Here is a 21340-nt window from a genome sequence, read left to right as displayed (position 1 = left end):
TTACTATATAAAATGATCTCCCTGTAATAAATATGAACAAGTAGGTTTATATGACTAAACTTTATAAAAAATACTGAGCTGAATTCAGTTTATATCAAGAGAAATGAAACCTGGTGGATTGGGATCAATTTTATTGTTAAAAATTTACAGATCAGCCGTCAGTCGGCTCAGGGTTTGTAGCAGACAACAACTGAATTAGAGATGCTTTCTGAACGTTAGAAATGCAGTGATTTACAAACAGTAGGAAGAGTGCAAACAATGGGAGGCGAGAAGGAGGCTCACCTCCTGATCAGCTCCTTAAAACAAAAACACAACATTTTCTACAAAATAGAAAAGTTTTTTAGGATCAGACGTACTGCTTAAAGTAATGCCAGTCATTCTTAACACAGCGAGCCATTTCTCCTGTAGCTGGGGTGGGTGGGGGTCTTAGGATCAGAACAGCCATGTGAAACTTGAGTTTGTGTTTAACGCACACACCACACCCAGCGAACTATATTAGCAAGTAAAACCCAAGTGCAGATCTGCAAAGCCTGACAGTGACACTTTGTGACTTCTGCTCTGTGAGGCAGTAACAGGCCGGCCGAGCTGCAAGCCACCGTACATATAATCACTCCTCCCCCCCACCCCCGGAAAACAAATGTCCAGTCCCTTTCCACCATGACATCATCCAAGTTAATTTAAACAAATTGCAGTCATGTAAGTCCATTTAAAAAAAAAAAAAAAAAAAAAAAAAAAAAAAGAAAACAGGACAAAAATTAAAAGAGGGAAGCAGCACTACAGTATTTTTCTTTTAATTCCCTACAGGTCAGTTTGTGCCCGTCATCCTCTTCATCTATACCCACACATGGCGTTTGCAGTGATCCACAGCCTAAAAGATAGAAACAAGTGGTTAGATAGACCTTGGTATTCAATACAACACAGCCTTAAAGATTACTTTGTACCCCCAAAACAAGCCCAGGATTTACACTGTTTGGGAGTCAGAATGTCACTTTTACTACTCACATTGCACCGAGTTGCTGTCTCCATGTTCTTGCACCAGAATGCAGGTCCCCAGCTGCACTGCTCTGTTCCCAGCAGCCTGCGTTCAGCCTCGGGGCAGGCTCCCACTTTCTGAATGAATGAATTGTCCAGTACAAACATGTGAGAAAACTACAGAATGAAGCCGTAGCATCAGGAATGACTTCAATTTATCAAAAAGGATAAAGATATGTACGGTAAATTAAAGTGTTCACGTTACTCATTTTGTAATTTAGTTGTGAATTAATCTGGTTTACCATGCACACAAAGTCTGGGTCGAGCATCTGGAGCAGCAGCTGGACAAGCACTGGCTCGTACTGTTCAACCAGCTGGTCACACTATGGACACGAGACATGAGGGTTAATGTGGGGCTGTCACACGAGGACAGGTAAAAGTTATACAAAATGACAGGATGCAACTCCTCACCTCGGTCTGGAGAGAGTCGGGCAGGAAGCTGCAGGCTTTCCTCACAGCCTCCTCGATCTGGGCCTCTGTGGCATTCTTCTCCAGAATCTTGTCGACGTAGGTAATGGCCATTTTGCACACCTCGCAGTAACCACCGACCTTAAAGCGGGTCTGGTCAAGTGGCACTGGAAACAGACCAGAAATCAATGTTAACATTTGGAAACACACCTTTGGCAATACAGAAGCAGATTAAACTGAAGCGTGACACCTGTGTGTGTGTGTGTGTGTGTGTGTGTGTGTGTGTGTGTGTGTGTGTGTGTGTGTGTGTGTGGTCAAGTGCATGAACTTACCGACATATGTACGTCTGGCTTCATTGCACAGTGCCAACACAGTGCAGACAGTCTTGGGGTCAGCCTGCTGCACCAGCAGCTCAATGATTGCCTGGCCGTAGGTCTCAATCAGGTCCTTACACTCGGTAGACAAAGATTTTGGGAGATATGTGCACACCTTCTCCACAGCCTGAATCACTTCCTCCTGAAAACAGACAAGAGAATCAGCTAGGCACCAATAGAGCATTGTAGATTTGTATGGCCATATTGGATAAATCTGGTATAGCACACACATCCCACCTCTGTTTTCTGATCCTCCAACATAGACTCCAACTGTTTCATCACAAACTCACAGATGGCGCACGTTGGGGACTCGCGGACACGCACCATGGGCTGGAAAACAAAGACGCAAATCTGATGTGCATGTACAATATTGTGCTATAAAAACAGATTTTTTTATGTTATGTGAATGTTGAGGACCAATTAGAGTCATGAGTCGTGACTCACCTTAGCAGACTTGTCTGTTGCAGACTCGACCTTGGTGGCAGGGAAAAGCTTAAGAACAGGTACAGACTTGGCAGCAGGTACGGTCTTGGCAGGCTGCAGCTTCATCATGGGGATGGAATTCTTCATAGCGGTACAGAAGCCAGCAAGGATACAGATCTGCTTGGGTTGCTAAGGACAGAAACAGAAAATTATTACAGGATACATGAGCAAAGCTTACTACACTGCATGCTGTTAGCATAAACCACATTTTTCCAATCTGCATACCACTCCACAGCATTACCACCCATGCACTATTCATACATTTCAATTATGCAAAAAAGCTTTTTTAACCAGGTCAAAACACAAACACACCCATACTGAATCAGAATCTCTGCAGGCCCAAGTTTGAGGCATCAGACAAAATATACCAAAGTGTCCAAAAACAAACAGCCATACAGCAAAATAATAATGGTATTTTTTCATGAAAACAGCAACTTGAATGTTAGTAAAGACATCTCTTATCTGACTTGTTTGTGCAAACTAAGTCACTAGATCCAAGCATACTTTAAAATAAGACAGCACTGTATGCTCTTCCGATGTCAAGAAACAGGTGAGAATCTTAACGTGCCCTTTGCTGTAGTCATACTAAACGCAATCCAGTGTCAAGTCATTAGCCAAAAAAGCAGAAAAAGTGCTCCCTTTAAATAAAAGTGGTCTCACTCATATTCAGATTATCACATACGTGAGGCTCTACAGTGCAAGGTGAGTAGCGCTAAGAGTGGACAGCACAAGAAGCAAGAGCTAAGGGTTAAGAGGCTACAGGCTGGACACAGAAAGACCTACCTGTTCCTGGAGAGCGGGACACAACACCCAGAGCAGGAGAAAACAGAGCGAGACAACATGAATGGAGGGGAGTGGAAAGTAACACAGGCGAAAAGACAACAGGAAGTAAGAAAAAATAAATTAAAAAGACAGAAAGCGATTTAAAGATGTGAATAAATAGAAACGTCAGCAGCACCAGTTGGTGCTGCGAGACTGGATATGGGCTTAGCAACACTAAAGCATACAAATTATCGCAGACGCATTAGTTCTGATGGCCAGTTCATTAAGCTCATTATTAAATATTAGAATAACATGACAAGTCATGTGATAGTGTGACTTAAATACACAAACACAAAGGTTTTACTTCTTTTATAAACATCAGTGAAGCACATGAAGTATTAGAACACTCACCATGGACATGAGCTGCTGAACAACAGCGGTACCATACTGGCTGATATACTGCTTGCACTGCAACAAAGAAATACATAGGGAAACAACTATGTAAACATATCACATTGTGATTATTTCTACAGATATCATAGATATACATGATGTCTGTCTGTACAAAACAAAAATGACTTCTCACATCTCGACATATCTGCAGCACTCCAGGCAGTTTAATCACACATTTTACCACCATCAAAAATTGCCACCTCTGCAAAAAAGGGATTAAAAAAAAGGTATCAAAGTTCTCACCATGTCAGCAATGCCTGGCCCCAGCAGGTCACACTGGTTCTCAAGATTCTCAATGAGACCGTCAATAAATGAGGTGTTGGTCTTTGCTTCCTCTTGAGCGTCACTCAGAAACTTGACGCAGTCGTCGCACACAGTATTATTATCATCATCATCCTGAAGGAAGAGTCAAGGCCAAATGAAGATGACTATCAACAACAACAACAACAACAACAACAACAAGTAGAGAACATATTGCTCTTCCTGTTGGTGGAGATTGAAGTTAAACAGTCTACCTGCTGTGGAGTCGCCTCTTTGGGGGCCTCCTGTTTAGGGCTCTCCTGAGGATAGAGGAGCTGGGGCACATTGATGATGAAGGGAGCTATAGGCTGGGACAGGTCGACCTTAGGGATTTCATTGGACTGGAGCTGCTCATGAGCCTTAGCCAGGGCTGCCTGCTGAGAGTGACACAACCCGATGGCTGCACACACCACACCAGGATTCTCCTAAAATGAAAAATAAATAGAGATATCTAATGTACTGTCATGGAAGACTGAAGAAACTAGAAACATAAATATTTAGGGACCTTGAATCAGGGGATTCTGACTTTTTTCTTCTTAAAGAAGGGAAAAGGAAAAATAAAAACTCAACCTGATTCACCAAGTATTAAAATGATTACTTAATGTAATACATAACAACTGATCACTCTGCTTGTATGTCTGTCAGCTGTAAGCAGCACAAATTAGTTTAAAAAAATAAATTCAACTTGAACAGGAGAGCTTCAAATAAATAGATAGATAGATAGATAGATAGATAGATAGATAGATAGATAGATAGATAGATAGATAGATAGATAGATAGATAGATAGATAGATAGATAGATAGATAACCTTCTGGTGTTAAAGGATCTGTAAAGAACTGTGTCTTTTGTTCCCAAAGCTGCTGTAGCAGGTGAGCGTTGAAACAAAGACAACTACGCTAAATGGTCACAGTCATGAGGTTCGGTATTGCACAACGACTACTCTGTTCCCATCAGACTAGGACTCACTTCCCCATCAGTAGCCCTTATTCAGCTCGCTGCACTTTGCTCACAGCCACTCGTTTTCCCATTTTTTTGACCCAGAGGAAGAGAGTCTGAATGAAGCTGAATGATAAACTGAGAGACAAACCAAGTTCCAATAAGATTTAATTACATTGTTGACATAAGTTCCTTGTAGCACAAAACTGTCATAATGATAATTGTTACAGCCTTGACCTTCCATCACAAGTTTTTAATCTATATTGAAATTGAAACTGGGTTATGATTCGGACAAACAGTTCAAAGGTGCTCACCAATTCTCCTTTAATGATGCCAATGATGATGGGGAAGTAGCTGTCCACCATCTCTTTGCACTCTGCACTCAAACCTTTATCAGGGACAAGCTGGCAGGCCTTCTCCAAGTACCCGAGAACCTCAGTCTGCAAACACAGAAACAACCGCATGTCAGACTTCCAAACTTGAATAGCAGGCAATACATTTTGCTTCTCAAAGGATATCTCAGAACAGAGATTTTTATTTCACTTACCTCAGTGGCATTGTCCTTCAGTACCTGGTCCACCACCATCAACACCTCTTTACACAAGTCACATGGCACCGTTTTCTGAAACCACACAATACGGTGTGTAAATAAAAGGTACATTTATCCTGTTTCAAAACAAACACAATATCCATAACTGAGAGGTGCATGTATTGGGGAAACATTTCATTACCACATTCAGAACAACCAAAAGGATATGAATGGCACTTTGGTAGGAGAAAAAAAACAACAACAGTGTGTCTCACCATCTGGGGTTTGTTCCACACGTTCTGCTGGCAGTGACTCACAGCGCCACACAGAGAAGCCATCTTTACATTCTGACACCAGTAGGGGGGGCCACGAGCACACTGCTCAGTGCCGAGCAGGGGGGTCGCTACGGCTGCAAAGGAGACAAATAACAAAATTTGATACAGTGTAGACATTTGACAAAACCATATCTTTCCTGAGTATGTTATCACTGCTCAAAGAGTAATATAAGACAAAAGGGAGAAACATTTTCATAAAAACAACAACAACAACAACAACAACAACAACAACAACACACACCATACACATTGATCTGAGGCATCAAGCACAGACATTATAACAAGTCACCCAGATTGCAGTGATTTTCCAGTAGGTCTAGTTTAACCGAGAGTGGTTTTACCACACCTAATACCAATCTCGCTATCTGAAGACCAGAGGGGAATTTTAGGCTGACACACTTCCTTAAAAACATGGAGAAGGAAGTTGATTAAAAAAAAAAAAAAAAAAAAAAAAAAAGTACTTTCAACTTTGACAATCAATTTTGAAAAACAACTCTATAGAAAAAGGAGACAAAGGGGTTGATCTAAACCTTGTCAGCTGAGTTTTATGTTTTGCCATGACAACATTTTTACCTCTGAGTCACAAAGTCTGATTCACATTTACTCTTTAAATTTAGCATTTAAGATCTCAACTGTCCTGAAACTGACTCAGCATAGCTGGGGTGAAATTTGATTTTTACAGAACAGCAGCTATGTCTTTCCAGTAGGAAAGGTTACTTTTGTCATTGAATAAAGAAAAGCATCTGTCATCTGTTTAGTAAAAGACGGTGTCCATCATCTGCCATGTCAGTTTAGTATATCCTTCAGTCTCCTGAAAGCAGCCAGAGCTGCAACTACAAGTAAATTAATCAATATAAGGATTTCTTGCTTTTGTTTGCCATTCATGATGTTTTGATGAGACTTTGGACGTTGGCTGGCTGGACACTTGAATATTGGATTAATGGATAAATCAATCAGCAGATGAATTGATGATGAACAATATTTTGTAGTTGCCAACCTAAAAAAGAAAAACAACCAAATGCAACCTAGTCCTATCATTGAAGAATAACTGGTGGGCTCTCTCTGTAGAGTCGGAACTAGTTTAAACCCAGAGCATTGTGGGTAAATACGCTTAACTATTAAATAACTACTATGAAGGAAAACACACACTAAATCCTATTAGTGCAAACTGCCAAATCGCATTAGCATGTGCCTCTTAATCTGGGATGATTTACCACCCAAAACCAGCCCATCTATACCAGTCTGCAAGCACCAGACCATAATAAGGAGACACTCCCGAGGAATGTATATATTTTAGCCAAATGCATATTAAAAGACGGTGTGCACAGTTCTCCTTTTTATTCTAGTAGAAAAAATGATGTGGGAAAGTACCCAATAATACACAGCACCGTTTCCTGCTTTCACTTACATGGTTGTTTCTTCACAACTGACCTCCACAATGCTGTTAAGAAGAACATGGTCTTCAAGAGGAAATAAAAGCAATTCAAACCTAGCAGTGTACTCTGAATACAAACTTATCAGTATGTAAGTGCTGCCCATGTCCTGCGAGTAGCCTCTGGAGATAACAGACCATAACACTTGCAGTTAGCTGCACCAACAAAAATGTTCATATCACCCAGTTACACCGCTGTGACACCCCTCCTGCTCATCACCCATACCAGCAGAGTTACAGTACGGGCAGGGCACTCCCACCCCCCTTCACTTGAGTCACATGAGCAGTCAGACAAAATAACAAGCTGTTCCCAAGTAAACAGACTGTACCAATGAGGGGGAAAGCACAAGATTTAAACACTGCAGTCACAATTTAAAGCTAATAAGGCAATATGCTGCAGCAGCAGGACATATGTTGTAAATGTCTATGGGCTTCACAGCTGGGGAGAAAAGGTAAGTCAAAGAAAAGAAAAGTTCAGGGTTTTTATTTCAATGAGAAGTCAGCAAAAAAGCTGCAACATACACAAGCCTATGCATGACTCACTCTCTGTGACCGTGATTCTGAAACTCATTACAGTGTCAGTGAATCAACATCACATGTCACAGCCAAGCTCAAAGGCTTTAAATAGGATTCAGATTACATTGTTCAACAGCAGCAAGTGACCGATGCGACAGTTTCAACGCAGCTGACCACACATTAGCATAACACAGCCACCATAGATTAACTTAACAGCAAGAAAGTATACGTAATGCTTGTCGAACAACATGTTCAGCCGTTTGGGGCTGACTGTAGAAAACACGTGCAAGAATGTGCAAAGGTGATATTGTGTAAAATTGTTTTCAGAAGTCAGACTGAAGAGACTAAATACACAGAGCACTAATACCAGGATTTGAAGAAACCAATAGTCAATAGCCTGGAAGAAACCACGGCTTGTGTTGTTCAGATAAGGTGTTAAAAAAAAAAAAAAAAAAAAAAAAGGACATTCAGTTCACATTCATATTTCAAATGCCACAAGGCCAAGTCAACACTAGTTACTCCATAAATACATAACCTAGTTGTCTGAGTTGTGCTAGCTTCACTGCAGCCATGACTTGTGTTGATTTCATTGACCTAATTTGGTCAGTACATAAAGATAAGCTAACTGGGCTATCAATGCCAGAAGTGCACATGACGACAGACACACGTACAATTACAGAACAATAAAGAGGAACAGAAATTGAGAAGTAACGCTGCTGACATTTTGCTGAAAAGCTGAAATGAAAGTAATGGTTGAAAGGTTCTCATTCGAGCTTCCTTATAAAACCAAACTAAGGGTCAACAGAGCACCGTGTACTGTACATGAGCCGGTCAGAGCAGGCTGGGCGGATCTCAACGAAACCTGTGCTGAAGTGAAAACATTCACCTACGCCGACATAAAACACACTGGGAATGAAACTGAAGGTGCTGGTTAGCTAGCTGCTCGGTTGACTTGTGTAATGTACAAAAACCAACACCGACTTAATGATTATTCAGAAGTCTCGCTGTATCATAACGTTGTTGTGGAATGTAGCTAGTGAGTCAGCTAGCCTTAGCTGAAATGCTAATGTTAGCCGAGCCGTTACAAACCAAGGCGTGCGGGCCAACAATAACGCATTCAAACCTCAAAGGCAAACGGCCAAAATTCATTCTCAACGTTACACGTCGAGCGAATTTGCAGAAAATGCATCTACAAAAATGGCCCAATGTCTCTGTCCCCATAAGAATACTAACAAATATACGTCAGTGTTCGCTAATAAAGTTAAAGTTAGCTGATTCGTGAATGTTTACTAAAAGCTAACGCTACTTCAGACGCTTCCGCGTTTCCATGTTGAAACGCACTTTGTTACACAACCGAAGAACCTTGACCGAGACCTGACAACTGCCTCTACGAAATCTACGAAAACACACAACCTCGCCCATTCCGTGAGTGTTGGTATTACCTGATGTTATGAACAGTAGAGTTAGGAGCAGCATGACTCCGTTGTTTCCGGCTCGTCTGTGTGTTTGTTTCTCTGCGCTGACTGAAGTAGACCGGAGGGTGGTGAGCACTGCAATGCAGGAGGAAAGGCTTGTTGATGCCTTTATGATGTCTCACTGTCAGCTGACTGCTCGACGGGACATGTGACTGCCCCGGCGTGTGATCGGCAGACTTTAGAGGCCCCCTTTGAAAGACATTTTAATTCAAACGCACATACATCTAATCAGCAGTCTTGTGAAAGTAGTTTTGGTGTTTTTTTTGGGTTTTTTTTTTTATTAGTTGTGCAGTGGTTTGTGATTTTTGAAGGATGGGGGTTATTCTACACTAAAACATTAGGGTTTTTACTTTAAGGTTTCAGTGGCGTATGTTCACCTATATATCTCACATCACTTACTTCCTTGTGTTTGAACAGAAAATCATTTGAAGGACAAAATTGAATGCTGATTTCTTCCCATTCCCGTAAAAATGTTCCCTAATCCATAAATGAATGTAGTGATTGCTGTATGTGTGGATTAAACACAGCTAAACAAAGGTGGATTTGCACAACATACTCAAAAAGCCATCCCAGCCCACTAAAACAGATCAACAGGTTTGTGAAAGTTCCTGAAAATCATCAGTAACCTTAATCTCTTAATATCATTGCACAGGGTTTTTTATTTTAATCCATTTAGGACATCTCACCCAAGGTTAAAGCAAAGGGGCAGTGTCAGGGAAAAAGGATCACATGCATCTTTCTTGTTAACCGGCCATGAACCCCTTTGTGTGACTGCGGTTTGTGCAAGTTTTATGGGCCTTGTTATATACAAGGATGTTTGGTGCAACCAGGAAGTGGAGCAGGTAATGTGACTTGGGAAATTACCTGGCTACAGTTGCACAATTCCAGTTGAGGCAAAGCTTTTTAGAAAAAAAAATTGTCATGAGTCAGGAATGATAACAAAAACTGAAATTGTACTCACAATAATAAAGTTTATGTGGAGTACAAAGTCTGAACTGTTTTGACATGAAGTCAATAAAAACTTGCAACTCAGGTAGAAAAAAAGTAGTTTATTTCTGACATAACATCCAAATGTAGGCCAACAACTATAGAAAAGGTGAAAGAGGAAGCCCCACACTGTACATCTTCTGGTTATCAGCGGTTGAAACCTGTAAAACAAAAGGGAACAGCCGTTATATAGGGTCAGGTTTGAGTGCAGTCAGCAAAGCGTGATCCATAAACAGATGGTGAAGAACATCAACTGCATGAACACATCTAAGCGAGTCTTTACACAGCTATGTTGAGCATATGTCAGAGCCTGACTCATTATTGGTGACAACCCTCTACTGTTGCTTCTTAGATACTTGTGAGAAACGAATATACTGATCATCAAATTCAACAGCTCAGAAATAAACAGTGCTTTCTGGTGGACAACCTGTGTAACAGCGACATAGTTGATATATTGAAGAAAAAAAAAAAACAGAACTATCTGCTGTGCAGGCATCTGTCATGCTCTGGTACATTTGCCACATGATCAGACATGTTTGCATTGACCCAAAAATAATATCTTTACGATTGGCTGGTGCTGTTAGGATGTAACAATTTTGAAACATCAACTTTTGGACTACCATTTCTGCAGCTTCTCTCATCAGTGCACCTATAAGAAACTTGTGACCTTGTGTTGGAATGTGCCTCTGTCCTGACTTGTGTTGTTTGCTCTCGCTGCCTCTCCACCACTGAGGCCTGTTCATTTTGCAGCAGTAGAGGTGCTGCAAATAGATGTTCTTAATCATCAGTTAAACCCGACTGACTTTCACATAAAAAGACGGTATGAGGCAGTATTTTCAAATCATTATTAGAACAACACATGTATCCAGTAGTTTCCCCATGTTTGCCAAATCTTTAACAATGTTGTCGCACATTTGTGAAGTAGTCTTTGTACAGCTTCTCACAACTATCCTCACATTTTGAAACCTGAGAAATGCTTTTAAAGCTTTGCTCCCAACTCCTTGTAGTATTGTCGCTTTCACAGCTAAATAAGTAATACTATTTGAAAACAATCTTGCTAAAACATTTCCTTGACTGTTTACAAATACCTTCTAATTTAAGGGACAGCCCTCCCTGCTGCCTAAAATCATCCATAATGGATCCATAAAGCTGACAAGAAAAAAAACGTATGCAGGATTTAAGGCCCTTGCCATGCATTGGCTCCGAGACTGACCCCGGTTGTACCGAAACAGTTCATTTATTGGTTAATCTGTAGACAGAGAAAGCATTCACTCAAATTCACTGTTTTTGTTTGATAAATTAATTCACGCAAACAACACATTGGATGCAGCAGGGAGCTGTTACATCATAGATGGGTTGAACACTTTGAGTTTTGAATATGTTCGACATTTTACTTTGATTAGGAAGAATAATAGATCATAAGAAAAACACGGAACAGTTAAGTGTACAGACACAAGAATCACAACTTCGTGACTGTCAGAAGACGATGAAAACATCACACTTCACAAGCACTGATGCACTTGACTCCAATCCACCCCTTCCTTACATTCAGTCACTCCCGGGGGCCACAGCAGTTAGTGCTGGACACCGGGGCGTCCTTCCTCAGCACAGTGGGCCTCACCACGTCCACGTCTCGGTGCAGGTGATTCAGTAAGCCTGTAAGGATGATCGGGGCCGAGTAGAAATCGATCAGAAAGTAAGACCCTTGTTTGTGATTCTGGTTGTGTTTTGTCATCGTGTAGGGCAGTAGTCTCTCTCCCAGGTTCTCCAGGTCCCTCACCACCGCGCCCCGCTCCATCAAAGTCTCTATCGTCCGCCGGAGAGCAGCCGCTGTCTCCGGCCGCTGCATCGACTTCAGGATGAGGGCCAGCTCGTAGCGAGGCATAGCTGCGGCGAACAAGTCCTCAATACACGCTTTAAAGTCTAATACTGCGTCGGTGTCACTGCCAGCCTGCTCAGAAAACGACCATGTTATGACACGAGGGACAAGGAAGGTCTTTGGTGATGACGTATAAAGCATGCGCCTATACTGGACTACGACATAATGGCTATTTAAATTAAAAATGAGAAGAACTGTATGTAAATGATGTTTCTAAACTAATAATGGCGTTTAATTTGATCAGTAAAACACATAAAATATCGACTTGAGAAGCTAATATGTTTTATTATTTTGTAAATGGGTACAATGCCGAGAGGAAATAATAGTGAATACGGCGATGACACCAGGCCAAAATAGTTTCTAAATTAGGAAACCTAAATGTAGTTTATTTATAGATAATAGTACCTTTTGTTACGTGTTGTTAAATAACTTTATTTAGCAATTTCTACACGACAAAGCCAGCAGAAACGTATATAACGTCATCATTACGCGCCCGCGCACATGCCCACAAGTGACGGTTCCGCTCGCTTCCTTTCCTTCTAGAAGGAGCGTGGTGAAGATGGCGGCGCAAAACTCAACACCGAGTGATCTTTACAGATGCGTGTATACGTTTCTGCTGGAGAACAAGTTCACCAAGGCGGCCCAGCAGTTCATGAAGCAGACTAAAGTGGTAAGCGGCTCTCTTCCGTGTGGTTGACAACGATTCGGACGCGCTGTACGTGTCGTGAAGTTGTGAAGACTTGACTGCACGTTAGCTAGGTGCAGGGACTGTACAGTGACCGGTGCTAGCACGTGTGTAACTTTAGGAGCCCGAGCACAAGTTGTTCTACAGTTGCAGACTGTTGTTTATCCCGACTGTTTTTGGTGTTCCTATTCATTTAACTTTGAACATAAATTATGCAGCGGCTTGCTGGTATAGAATTGCAACTGGTTGTTAAATTCAGTGATATTTTAAGTTGCTGGTGTTGGACGTGATTGACGAGTCAGTTTTCCATGTGCCTCTAACTTCACAGACTCCACAAGATCCAAATGAAGAAAGCCTTCAAAGCATCTTCAACTTCTGGGTGAAGTGAGTAGCCTTTATTCTCTTTCATCATTTGATACTAAAATCAATAATCTCAAGTCTTTTCCTGATAAAATGCTGTCACTACTATAATGTACGCATTTTGTCAAAACCTCTCAATGGTATAATCTAACCAAAGCAGTTCAGATGTTTTAAAACCATTGGGCACAGTCCTCTTTAGCAGCAGCAGACTAGTGCTTGGACTGAAGAAGTGATCAGCTACTTGTTTAACAAACCCTTGAATTTCAGATTAACTCAGCGGGTTTGGCTTGCAGTTTTGAAACACAAAATATCCTTATATCAAATAAAGAGTATTTATATAGTTAACATCTGGCTCGTTAACCAGGTGGCTAACATTAGTACACTGGCAGCATTGCTAATCAGTTGACATTTTTCCTGTAAAAACAAATTAACGTACAGAATAGCAACTGATGCAGTCCAAGTAACCTCATTTCCAAAATGTATCTAGTTGATATCAATACAAACTGTCCCTTCTGTTCAGGAGGAGAAAACTGGGCATATATAAGACAATCCAAGCAGGTTTATTCTATAAATGGCCAGTGGATTTTATCTTGGCTTAGATTCTCCCACTTCAACTTCTTTGTGATCCTACCTAGGTCTCCTGAAGCTAAGAAACGAAAAGTGCCGCCCAGTAAGGCTGAAGCAACAAATGGTCCAGCAGCCAAGAAAGCAAAGACCAGTGCTGAGAGTTCCAGCAGCGAAGAGTCGAGCAGTGAGGATGAGGAAGCTGCTGCAAAACCAACTAAGGCAGCCCCTGCAGGTAGCATCAATATGTTTGACTCAGAAATTATACATCCAGCTGTTTTCTGTCAGTAATGTCTCGCCATGAAATCTTCCAAACATGATCGGATTGTATTCTTATGTTTGTTTTTAGCAGCCAAGGTAGTGCCTGCTAAAGCAGCAGCAGCTGCTGCTAAAGCTGCATCCAGCAGCAGTGAAGACTCCAGTGACTCAGAGGAGGAGAAGGCACCTGCAAAAGCCCCTGCAAAGGTAGGAGTAAACATCTGAATTTAAGATTAATTCAGGATCTAGTCATTGGTGCTAAGCTATGTTTATGATGTTCATGCTATTATTAAAGGGATGTTTCTGCTTCTAGGCTCCTGCAAAGCCCCCTGCTGCTCCTGCTGCAAGGAAGAAAGACAGCAGCTCAAGCAGTGAAGAATCTGACTCTGAGGATGAGGCACCCACCAAAGCCCCTGCACAAAGTGAGTTTACAGACTGAGGTCATTAACACTTTGTAATGCAATAGTTTTTAACTATGAACCAAAATTAAGGCGTTAAGGAAAATATGTTTTTTAACAAATGAACTTGATTTACTTCTGAATTATAGAACCCAAGGCAGCTGCAGCACCCAAAGCAGCCGTTCCTGCTAAGGGGGCAGCTCAGAAGAAGCAGGAGAGCAGCAGTGAAGATAGTTCCTCAGATTCTGAAGATGAAGAACCAGCCAAGGTATGCCAGAGAGTCTGACCATATTTATAAATAATTGATATTGGGGCATGTTCCTGAAAATCTTTCTTGTGTAGGTTATAATAATGTAGAACAAGCTCAGTCAAGTGTAAGGAAATGCAAACAGCTGAGTAACTGTTTCCTTGTGTCCTGATAGGCTCCAGTCAAACCCGCCCCAGTCAAACCCACCCAAGTAAAGCCTGCAGCTGCTCCTGCTGCTGAATCTAGCAGTGAAGACTCATCATCAGAAGAGGAGGCTCCACCCAGCAAAAAACCCAAACCAGGTGTGGTTTTATACTGTGTAACCAATATAGTAATCTCTGTTTTATTGTCTGCTCAATGGCCTCTACACAAAAACAGCCTGATGGCATCTGGTTACAAAACAAATGTGACACTGGGAATAGCAATGAGCATCAGGGGAGGTTGAATAGCACTTGCAGTGAGTTCAGTGACAACCACCAATCAGAGCATGGGCCTCCATCAATTTAACATTTAATCAGGCCGAATTCTGGGACAAGAATTAGTTAGCCATTTTCTAACTATGTTCACTGGTTGTCTAGCGTTAAAGAGTTATGTCTGTTTTACAAATCAACCACAAGAAAAAACCTAAACCATGAGCTGTAGAGTTGATACAGCCAGTTGTGTGCTGCAGTTTTCACAGTGAATGCACCAACATTTTAGCCTGTCACCACTGCGCTATCTCTGGGCCAGTAAGGCAGACCGGACAGACAGGCGGTCCAGTAGCAGAACAGGCTGGTGACAACCCACCCTGCAGACACCTTGCCTGTCCCTTTTGTCCAGCCAATAGATACTCTGGCAGTGGAGGATCTGTTACTGCCAGAGGAGCAGCAGCAGACTAGAAGGAGGCAGAAGAGGTGGATGTGTTTACCAGGGAAACAACAGCTCATGAACCGCTGGATATGAGCTGCAGCCACAAGCACGCTACACTCTGAGTTAACAGTTTGAGTCAAAATTGAGTCAGCAGTCAAAATTTGAGTCAGCAGTAGATGGAACAACCAACAAAGGCATATAATCAAGGCGGTGTAGGGCTGGGCTCGCTCTTCAAGAAAAGTAGTGGGCTCCTTAATAACACAGAATTTTATCAGCGCCATTTTGGAGGACATGTTAACAGATTGTAGTCCCTCCCAACACTCAAGCTCATTCTTCACCTTTTACATCCTTCCACTCATCACCCTGACTGTCTACTACATGTCTTATCTGAAGACATGTTTGCTTAAAATATAATATCATTGTACTGAGAGCCTGTGTTGCATGTCAGATACTGATCATGTTCCATTTTCTGGGTAGGAGCGTACAGTGCTGTCCCACCTCCTGCTTCAGTCCAGAAGACTCCAGCTGCACCAGCAGCCAGTAAGGCCAAGAAAACCGAGTCCTCAGACAGCAGTGATGACAGCAGTGACGAGGAAGAAGAGAAGAAAGCAGCTGGTAGGTGGCCTTGTTTCTCAACTTGAAGTGTCAGTAAGATAAATGGCATGACTAACAGCATTGTTAACCCTACAGCAAAACCTGCCCCAGTAAAGACCACTGCTGCCAAACCTGCTGCACCCAAACCCGCTGCAAAGAAGCAGGAATCCAGCTCTGATAGCTCAGGTAACGATCAGAATCCCAGTCAGTCATTTTCTACTTGGTTTGATACAAGGGTTGCGCTCATTAAATATTTTTCTTCATGTGCATATCTTCCCAGATTCAAGCTCAGACGAAGAGGAGGCAAAGAAGCCTGCTGCTAAAGTCACCCCAGCTAAAGCAGCTCCAGTTAAACCCGCCCCAGCCAAGGCTACACCTGCTAAAGAGGAAGACTCGGACTCATCAAGTTCAGAGGATGAAGAGGAGGTGAAAAAACCTGCAGTAAAGGTGACTCCTGCTAAGGCCCCCCCAGCAAAACCTATTGCAGCTAAAGCCACACCTGCTAAAGAAGACTCCTCAGAAGAGGATTCCAGTTCAGATGAGGAGGAGGCTGCGAAGAAGCCTGCAGCTAAACCTGCAGCCAAACCTGCAGCCGCAAAGACTACTCCAGCTAAAAAAGACGAGTCCTCTAGCTCAGGTAAGAGATACCAGTAATGTGTATCTGTCAGCTCGGCTCACATACTCTTAAACTGCTGAATTTTACTTGTACGTGTACATTCAAGTGTCTGCCTGCAACATTTCCTAAGATTTTTTTTTGTTCATCACAGATTCAGATAGCAGTTCCGAAGATGAGGCTCCAGCAAAACCTGCCACCAAAACTTCAGCCACACCAACACCATCCAAACCCGCAGCCAAGAAAGCAGAGAGCAGCTCTGACTCAGATGACTCCTCTGAGGAGGAAGAGCCAGTGAAAGCCAAGCCAGCAGTTAAACCGGCTACCCCTGCTTCCAAGCCTGCTACCCCAGCTGCAAAGACTCCTGCAGCAGCAGAGAGCAGCTCAGACTCTGACTCTTCCTCTGAAGAGGAAGAACCAGCTAAGGCTAAACCAACAGCAGTTAAGCCAGCTTCAAAGCCTGCCACCCCTGTAGCAAAGCCTGCTGCTGCAAAGCCTGCTGCAGCAGAGAGCAGCTCAGACTCTGACTCCTCTTCTGAAGATGAAGAACCAGCCAAGGCTAAACCAACAGCAGCTAAGCCAGCTTCAAAGCCTGCAACCCCTGTAGCAAAGCCTGCTGCTGCAGCAGAGAGCAGTTCTGACTCTGACTCCTCCTCAGATGAGGATGAACCAGTGAAAGCCAAGCCAGCAGCTACACCTAAACCAGCTACTCCAGCCACAAAGCCTGCTGCTGCTAAACCTGCTGCAAAGCCTGCTGCTGCAGCAGAGAGCAGCTCTGACTCGGACTCCTCTGAAGATGAGGAAGAAGCAGCTAAGCCTAAACCAACAGCAGCTAAACCAGCTACGCCCGCCTCAAAGCCTGCCACTCCTGCCTCAAAGCCTGCTGCTGCAGCTGAGAGCAGCTCTGATGACAGTTCAGACTCCGAGGATGAGGCAGCAAAACCTGCAGTCAAGAAACCAGCTCCAGCAGCAGCGGCTAAGAAACCTGCTCCTGCTGTCACCAAGGCCCCTGCAGAATCCAGTGATGACAGCTCCAGCGAAGAAGAAGAGGAGGAACCCAAGAAGGCAGTGCCAGCACTCAAGCCAGCGGCCACAAAGGCAGCTGCAGCTCCAGCAAAGAAGGCTGAGGAAAGCAGCTCAGACTCCTCCGACAGCTCAGATTCAGAGACTGAGACCAAGTCCACCCCTGCTAAGCCTGCAGTCACCAACGGCAAGGCCGCAACACCTAAGGCTGCCACCCCAGCAGCCAAGGCCCCTGCAAAGCCAGCAGAGTCCTCATCCAGTGACAGCAGCTCCGAGGAGGAAGAAGAGGCCAGTAAAAGTACTGTAAAACCTGCTGCGTCAGCCAAGACGACCCCAGCAACTAAAGCTAAAGAGAGCAGCAGCTCATCAGACAGTTCATCAGATGAGGAGGATGCACCACCTAAAGCAGCAACAGCACCCACTACACCCTTAACAAATGGTAAGTCTCAAATGATTCTGAAAATGTTGATGTTGCAAATTAACAGGAAGGTTAAATGTATGAATGGGTACAAGGCGCACACGGGACCTCTGAAACATCCATTAAAGGTTGTGCCATTTTTTTCTCTCTCATCATGCAGGTAATGGAAAGAGAAAAAGAGATGAGGAATCCTCAGAAAGTGAAGATGAGGAGACAGAAGTAAAGACACCAAAAAATAAGAAAGTAACAACCACACCACAGACATTTCCCAAAGCTAACAAGAAGGTAAGACCTGCTAGAGACTGAAACTTGGTCTTAAGCCTGAGTTGACAGTGCAGGGTTTTCTTAAACTAACAGATCACATACTGATGGTTGTTTTCCTGAATAGTAGTGAGAAAGAATCTGATGATAACATATATGACCTTATTTCAGTCTTCCAACGTTCCGTTTCGTAGAATAAGAGAGGAAGAGGTAGCTGTGGATCCCCGTCTTGCTGATAACTCTTTTGATGCCAAGGTGAGTTTGGTAACCACTGCGAGCATTCTTGCAGCAGCATTGCACATTAAGATTGCGGAGGATGACCCAATAATTGACATTTATTTGTCTTGTCTGCTGTTTCAGTATGGAGCCACGGGGGACTGGGGCGAGAAGGCTAACGATGTGCTCAGGTTCACAAAAGGCAAGTCATTCCGCCATGAAAAGACGAAGAAGAAGAGGGGAAGCTACCGCGGCGGAGCTATTTCCACCTCGGTTAACTCCATTAAGTTTGACAGTGATTGAGGACCTTCTCACCTTCACATGAACTGTACTCTACCTGTTTGATCGGAACTATAAGTTGTCTGCTTTCTCCCCCTGTAAACGGTCACTCTATCACCACCACTCAGCAGCAGCAGCACACTGACGGAGGAATGTGATCCGCAGAGCTGAGCTGGCACTTAAATTTAGCTAGCTGCCCTGAGACCATTCGTTTTGATCTCTGATCTGAAGCCTCAGTCAGTGGAGCTGTGGCAGCAGGAGAGAGATGCTCCTAGCTGACTTCAGACTGCTAACGATTGACATCCATTATTACCACTTATAGCCACTAGGTGGCTGCAGGCCTCCTGCGAATGGTAAAAAGCCAGCATGTATGTGTTGGGCCCCCTTCCTGCTCATTCTGACCTTAACCTGTTCTTTCTTCTCAGATGACAAATGTCGTGTAATTTCTTTGAAACACATTTTTCATTTCTGTGTGAATTCTAGCTTTCCCTCCTAACAGGTTCTTGATTATTTGTTAAGAAAAGACTGATTTTTAATGGATCACGTGGGTTCTTGAAGTTTGTTTGGTTGTTTGTCAATTTTTATTTGGCCATATTTGAATGTGTAGAGGGTGTTTTCTGGGGTTTTTTGTCTTTACATTACATGAGCATTTGGAGAGTAGAACTGAGTTTTATACTGAGTATTTATTAAGTTTTATTCCATTTCAACTGTTAGGACCTTTTTCTTTGGAGCCATCTCAAGATATGTCTGTTTTCTCCCTCTGTTGGATACCCCCGTCATACCCTCTAATCCATTAATCATTGGTATGAAATGTACTGTTCACCAACAGGACTGAGAGCCATGTTTCTTTCAATTTGTTGAATTTACTGTATAACCTTTTGTGTACCTGTTTCTTTTATTGTCGGTTCTTGTAGCGGTAATTAAAGACCTAACAGATCAAATGTTGGTGTGACTGGAACAGTGATTTGATAATTCCAAACGGTCAAGGGTCAGCTGCACTGTGACATAATGTTCTACAGAAACATTTGGCTATTAATCAGCACCCTCACTCAGGAAGTGAACGGGAGACGGTGGACATATTTCACATTTTGGTCTAATGTACTGAATTGATGACACTGATCTTGGGTGCCCTCCTTAAAACTGTGGTGATTGTCTAGATCAGGGCTTAATTTTGGATCCAAAGGTTGGGACACTTCCTCTCCCTTGATGATTTGTTATAATTATGTTTTTTTTCCTCTCAAATTATAACGTATATTATGGAAGCCCATTCCCTCCAATGTGATAAAAAATAACTAGATTCTGTAAGTCATTATGAGAAAATGTATATTATAAAATAATTATCTTGTATCACCAAATAAAAGCTAAGCATAATGACTCAATATCTCTAATGTAATGACTTGGCATAGATATATGACTTTTTAAAAAATGACTATCACAAAACAATGAGCCCAGCTAGCTAATGCGGCTGAGTTTGTGATGAGATGTACTGTGTCAAAAATGATCCATGCAACAACAAAAAAAGTCACCAATGCCACTAGATGGCAGTCAAGCGCCTCTCAGCTCCAGGGCTGAAACTTGGTTGTAAATGTGAAACTCACAGTTCAGTATGTGAACCGACACCTCGTCACTTGACATGGCACAGTTTTGAGTTTGGATGTTAGCGTCCAGTGGATTACACTCTGCCAGCTGTGACAGATGTTCTGCTCCACAAGAAAACACATGTGAGTGAGGAGGCCTGTGAGGAGCTGCAGGGGGAGTGATGGCAGCAGAGGGCCAATCTGTTTTTTTTAAAGGGGTACTCCTGAATTTTATGTTATGTAACCTCAAGGAGAGCTAACCCTGTTAACATTGGTTTTGACGTCACTAGGGTACTGACGATGCATTCATCACCGTGAGGTTATTCACTGTGATTCTGGCCGCGTCAAGTTACTCGGCAGGTCTTTAGTGCAGATGTTTTCTTGGATTTTTGGATTTATAGAAAGCTCTCCAGCCTCAGGTGCTTTTCTTGCAACCTTCCGGTGAAAGACTCCTCTGACGTTCAGGCTCATCTAAGGTTTTATGAGCCAAGTTATCTTGTTTAAAATCGCTGCAATACATTCACTTCGTTTTAGTGCCCTTCATCGCATGGAGATAAAACTTCGCTCAGTGACCAGCATCTTTTAATGCCGTCAGTAACTCAGCTTTAATCGAGCCCTGGTATAACTGTACCTGATCTGGACTGATTCACCAGTTACCCTCTATAAAGTGTTCCCTCTAAGCATAGATACAGTAGATACGCTTTACGTGTCACATATTATCTATTCACTGTACACCACACATTGTCATCTGGCCTCATTAACCTGTGAACATGTCGATTGCACCTACTAAAAAAAACCTGCCAGTGCTCCCCACTTCGCCTCAGGGTTATTGAATCCTGGATGTCTCACAACATTTTACGGCACAGCAGACGCAAATCTGAAATCACTTTAGCGGCTGCTGTCACTCCCTGCTCCTTTAAAGGATAGATAGGTGGTTTTCTTTCTGTGTTGTCAATAAAAAAAAAATAATAAAAAAAAAAGAGCTGCTGGTTTCTTTGACAGTGACAGCAGCAAAGCGTTGATGGATTGCATCAGAAAATGAAATACTTTCTTCCTCTGAACCCTGTAGCTGCTTTCACACAGGCCTCGGTAGACA

At 42.8% G+C, this 21340-nt stretch overlaps 3 protein-coding genes across 6 annotated transcripts; 1 reads left to right on the top strand and 2 right to left on the bottom strand.

The window, feature by feature from the left end:
• Positions 1–114: 114 nt before the first annotated feature.
• On the bottom strand, positions 115–9162 carry LOC119033519 (prosaposin). Of its 2 annotated transcripts, XM_037123730.1 has the most exons (15): positions 9004–9162; positions 5554–5687; positions 5297–5371; positions 5064–5189; positions 4028–4237; positions 3756–3908; positions 3471–3527; positions 3081–3086; positions 2259–2426; positions 2052–2144; positions 1773–1956; positions 1444–1607; positions 1275–1355; positions 1003–1110; positions 115–868 (listed from the first exon to the last, which is right to left on the bottom strand). In XM_037123730.1, the coding sequence occupies exons 1-15, from the start codon at positions 9035–9037 to the stop codon at positions 833–835; spliced, it is 1629 nt and encodes a 542-aa protein (XP_036979625.1). In that variant the 5' UTR covers positions 9038–9162; the 3' UTR covers positions 115–832. The 2 variants fall into 2 exon arrangements, with proteins under 2 accessions (XP_036979625.1, XP_036979627.1); XM_037123732.1 differs by lacking the exon at positions 3081–3086.
• Positions 9163–10065: 903 nt separating this feature from the next.
• On the bottom strand, positions 10066–12043 carry mrps6 (mitochondrial ribosomal protein S6). Its single transcript, XM_037123887.1, has 2 exons — positions 11570–12043; positions 10066–10184 (listed from the first exon to the last, which is right to left on the bottom strand). The coding sequence occupies exon 1, from the start codon at positions 12041–12043 to the stop codon at positions 11576–11578; it is 468 nt and encodes a 155-aa protein (XP_036979782.1). The 3' UTR covers positions 10066–10184; positions 11570–11575.
• A 347-nt stretch (positions 12044–12390) lies between these two features.
• Positions 12391–19612, top strand: nolc1 (nucleolar and coiled-body phosphoprotein 1). 3 transcript variants are annotated; one of them, XM_037123886.1, is made up of 14 exons: positions 12391–12572; positions 12916–12971; positions 13583–13746; positions 13861–13976; positions 14083–14191; positions 14317–14435; positions 14590–14716; positions 15741–15878; positions 15954–16043; positions 16138–16494; positions 16625–17932; positions 18072–18196; positions 18367–18427; positions 18533–18675. In XM_037123886.1, exons 1-13 carry the CDS (start codon positions 12462–12464, stop codon positions 18406–18408), a joined length of 2862 nt encoding a protein of 953 aa, XP_036979781.1. In that variant the 5' UTR covers positions 12391–12461; the 3' UTR covers positions 18409–18427; positions 18533–18675. The 3 variants fall into 3 exon arrangements, with proteins under 3 accessions (XP_036979781.1, XP_036979780.1, XP_036979779.1); XM_037123885.1 differs by having other exon boundaries at positions 12392–12572; positions 13864–13976; positions 18344–18427; positions 18533–19612; XM_037123884.1 differs by having other exon boundaries at positions 12392–12572; positions 18344–18427; positions 18533–19612.
• Positions 19613–21340: the final 1728 nt, after the last annotated feature.

This window comes from Acanthopagrus latus, chromosome 15 (genome assembly GCF_904848185.1).
Source record: "Acanthopagrus latus isolate v.2019 chromosome 15, fAcaLat1.1, whole genome shotgun sequence".
Lineage (NCBI taxonomy): Eukaryota > Metazoa > Chordata > Actinopteri > Spariformes > Sparidae > Acanthopagrus > Acanthopagrus latus.
This window is presented reverse-complemented; position numbering and strand designations above follow the sequence as displayed.

Bases quoted from the DNA above. Each gene is read 5' to 3' on its own strand.
- LOC119033519 (XM_037123730.1), bottom strand. From the start codon at position 9,037: ATGCTGCTCCTAACTCTACTGTTCATAACATCAG. The intron at 4,238-5,063 runs GTGAGCACCTTT...TTTTCATTTTAG, and splicing joins GCATCATTAAAGGAGAATTG to GAGAATCCTGGTGTGGTGTG. The intron at 1,356-1,443 runs GTGAGGAGTTGC...TCGTGTCCATAG, and splicing joins CCGACTCTCTCCAGACCGAG to TGTGACCAGCTGGTTGAACA.
- nolc1 (XM_037123884.1), top strand. From the start codon at position 12,462: ATGGCGGCGCAAAACTCAACACCGAGTGATCTTTACAGATGCGTGTAT. The intron at 12,573-12,915 runs GTAAGCGGCTCT...CTAACTTCACAG, and splicing joins TCATGAAGCAGACTAAAGTG to ACTCCACAAGATCCAAATGA. The intron at 17,933-18,071 runs GTAAGTCTCAAA...CTCATCATGCAG, and splicing joins CACTACACCCTTAACAAATG to GTAATGGAAAGAGAAAAAGA.
- mrps6 (XM_037123887.1), bottom strand. From the start codon at position 12,043: ATGCTTTATACGTCATCACCAAAGACCTTCCTTGTCCCTCGTGTCATA.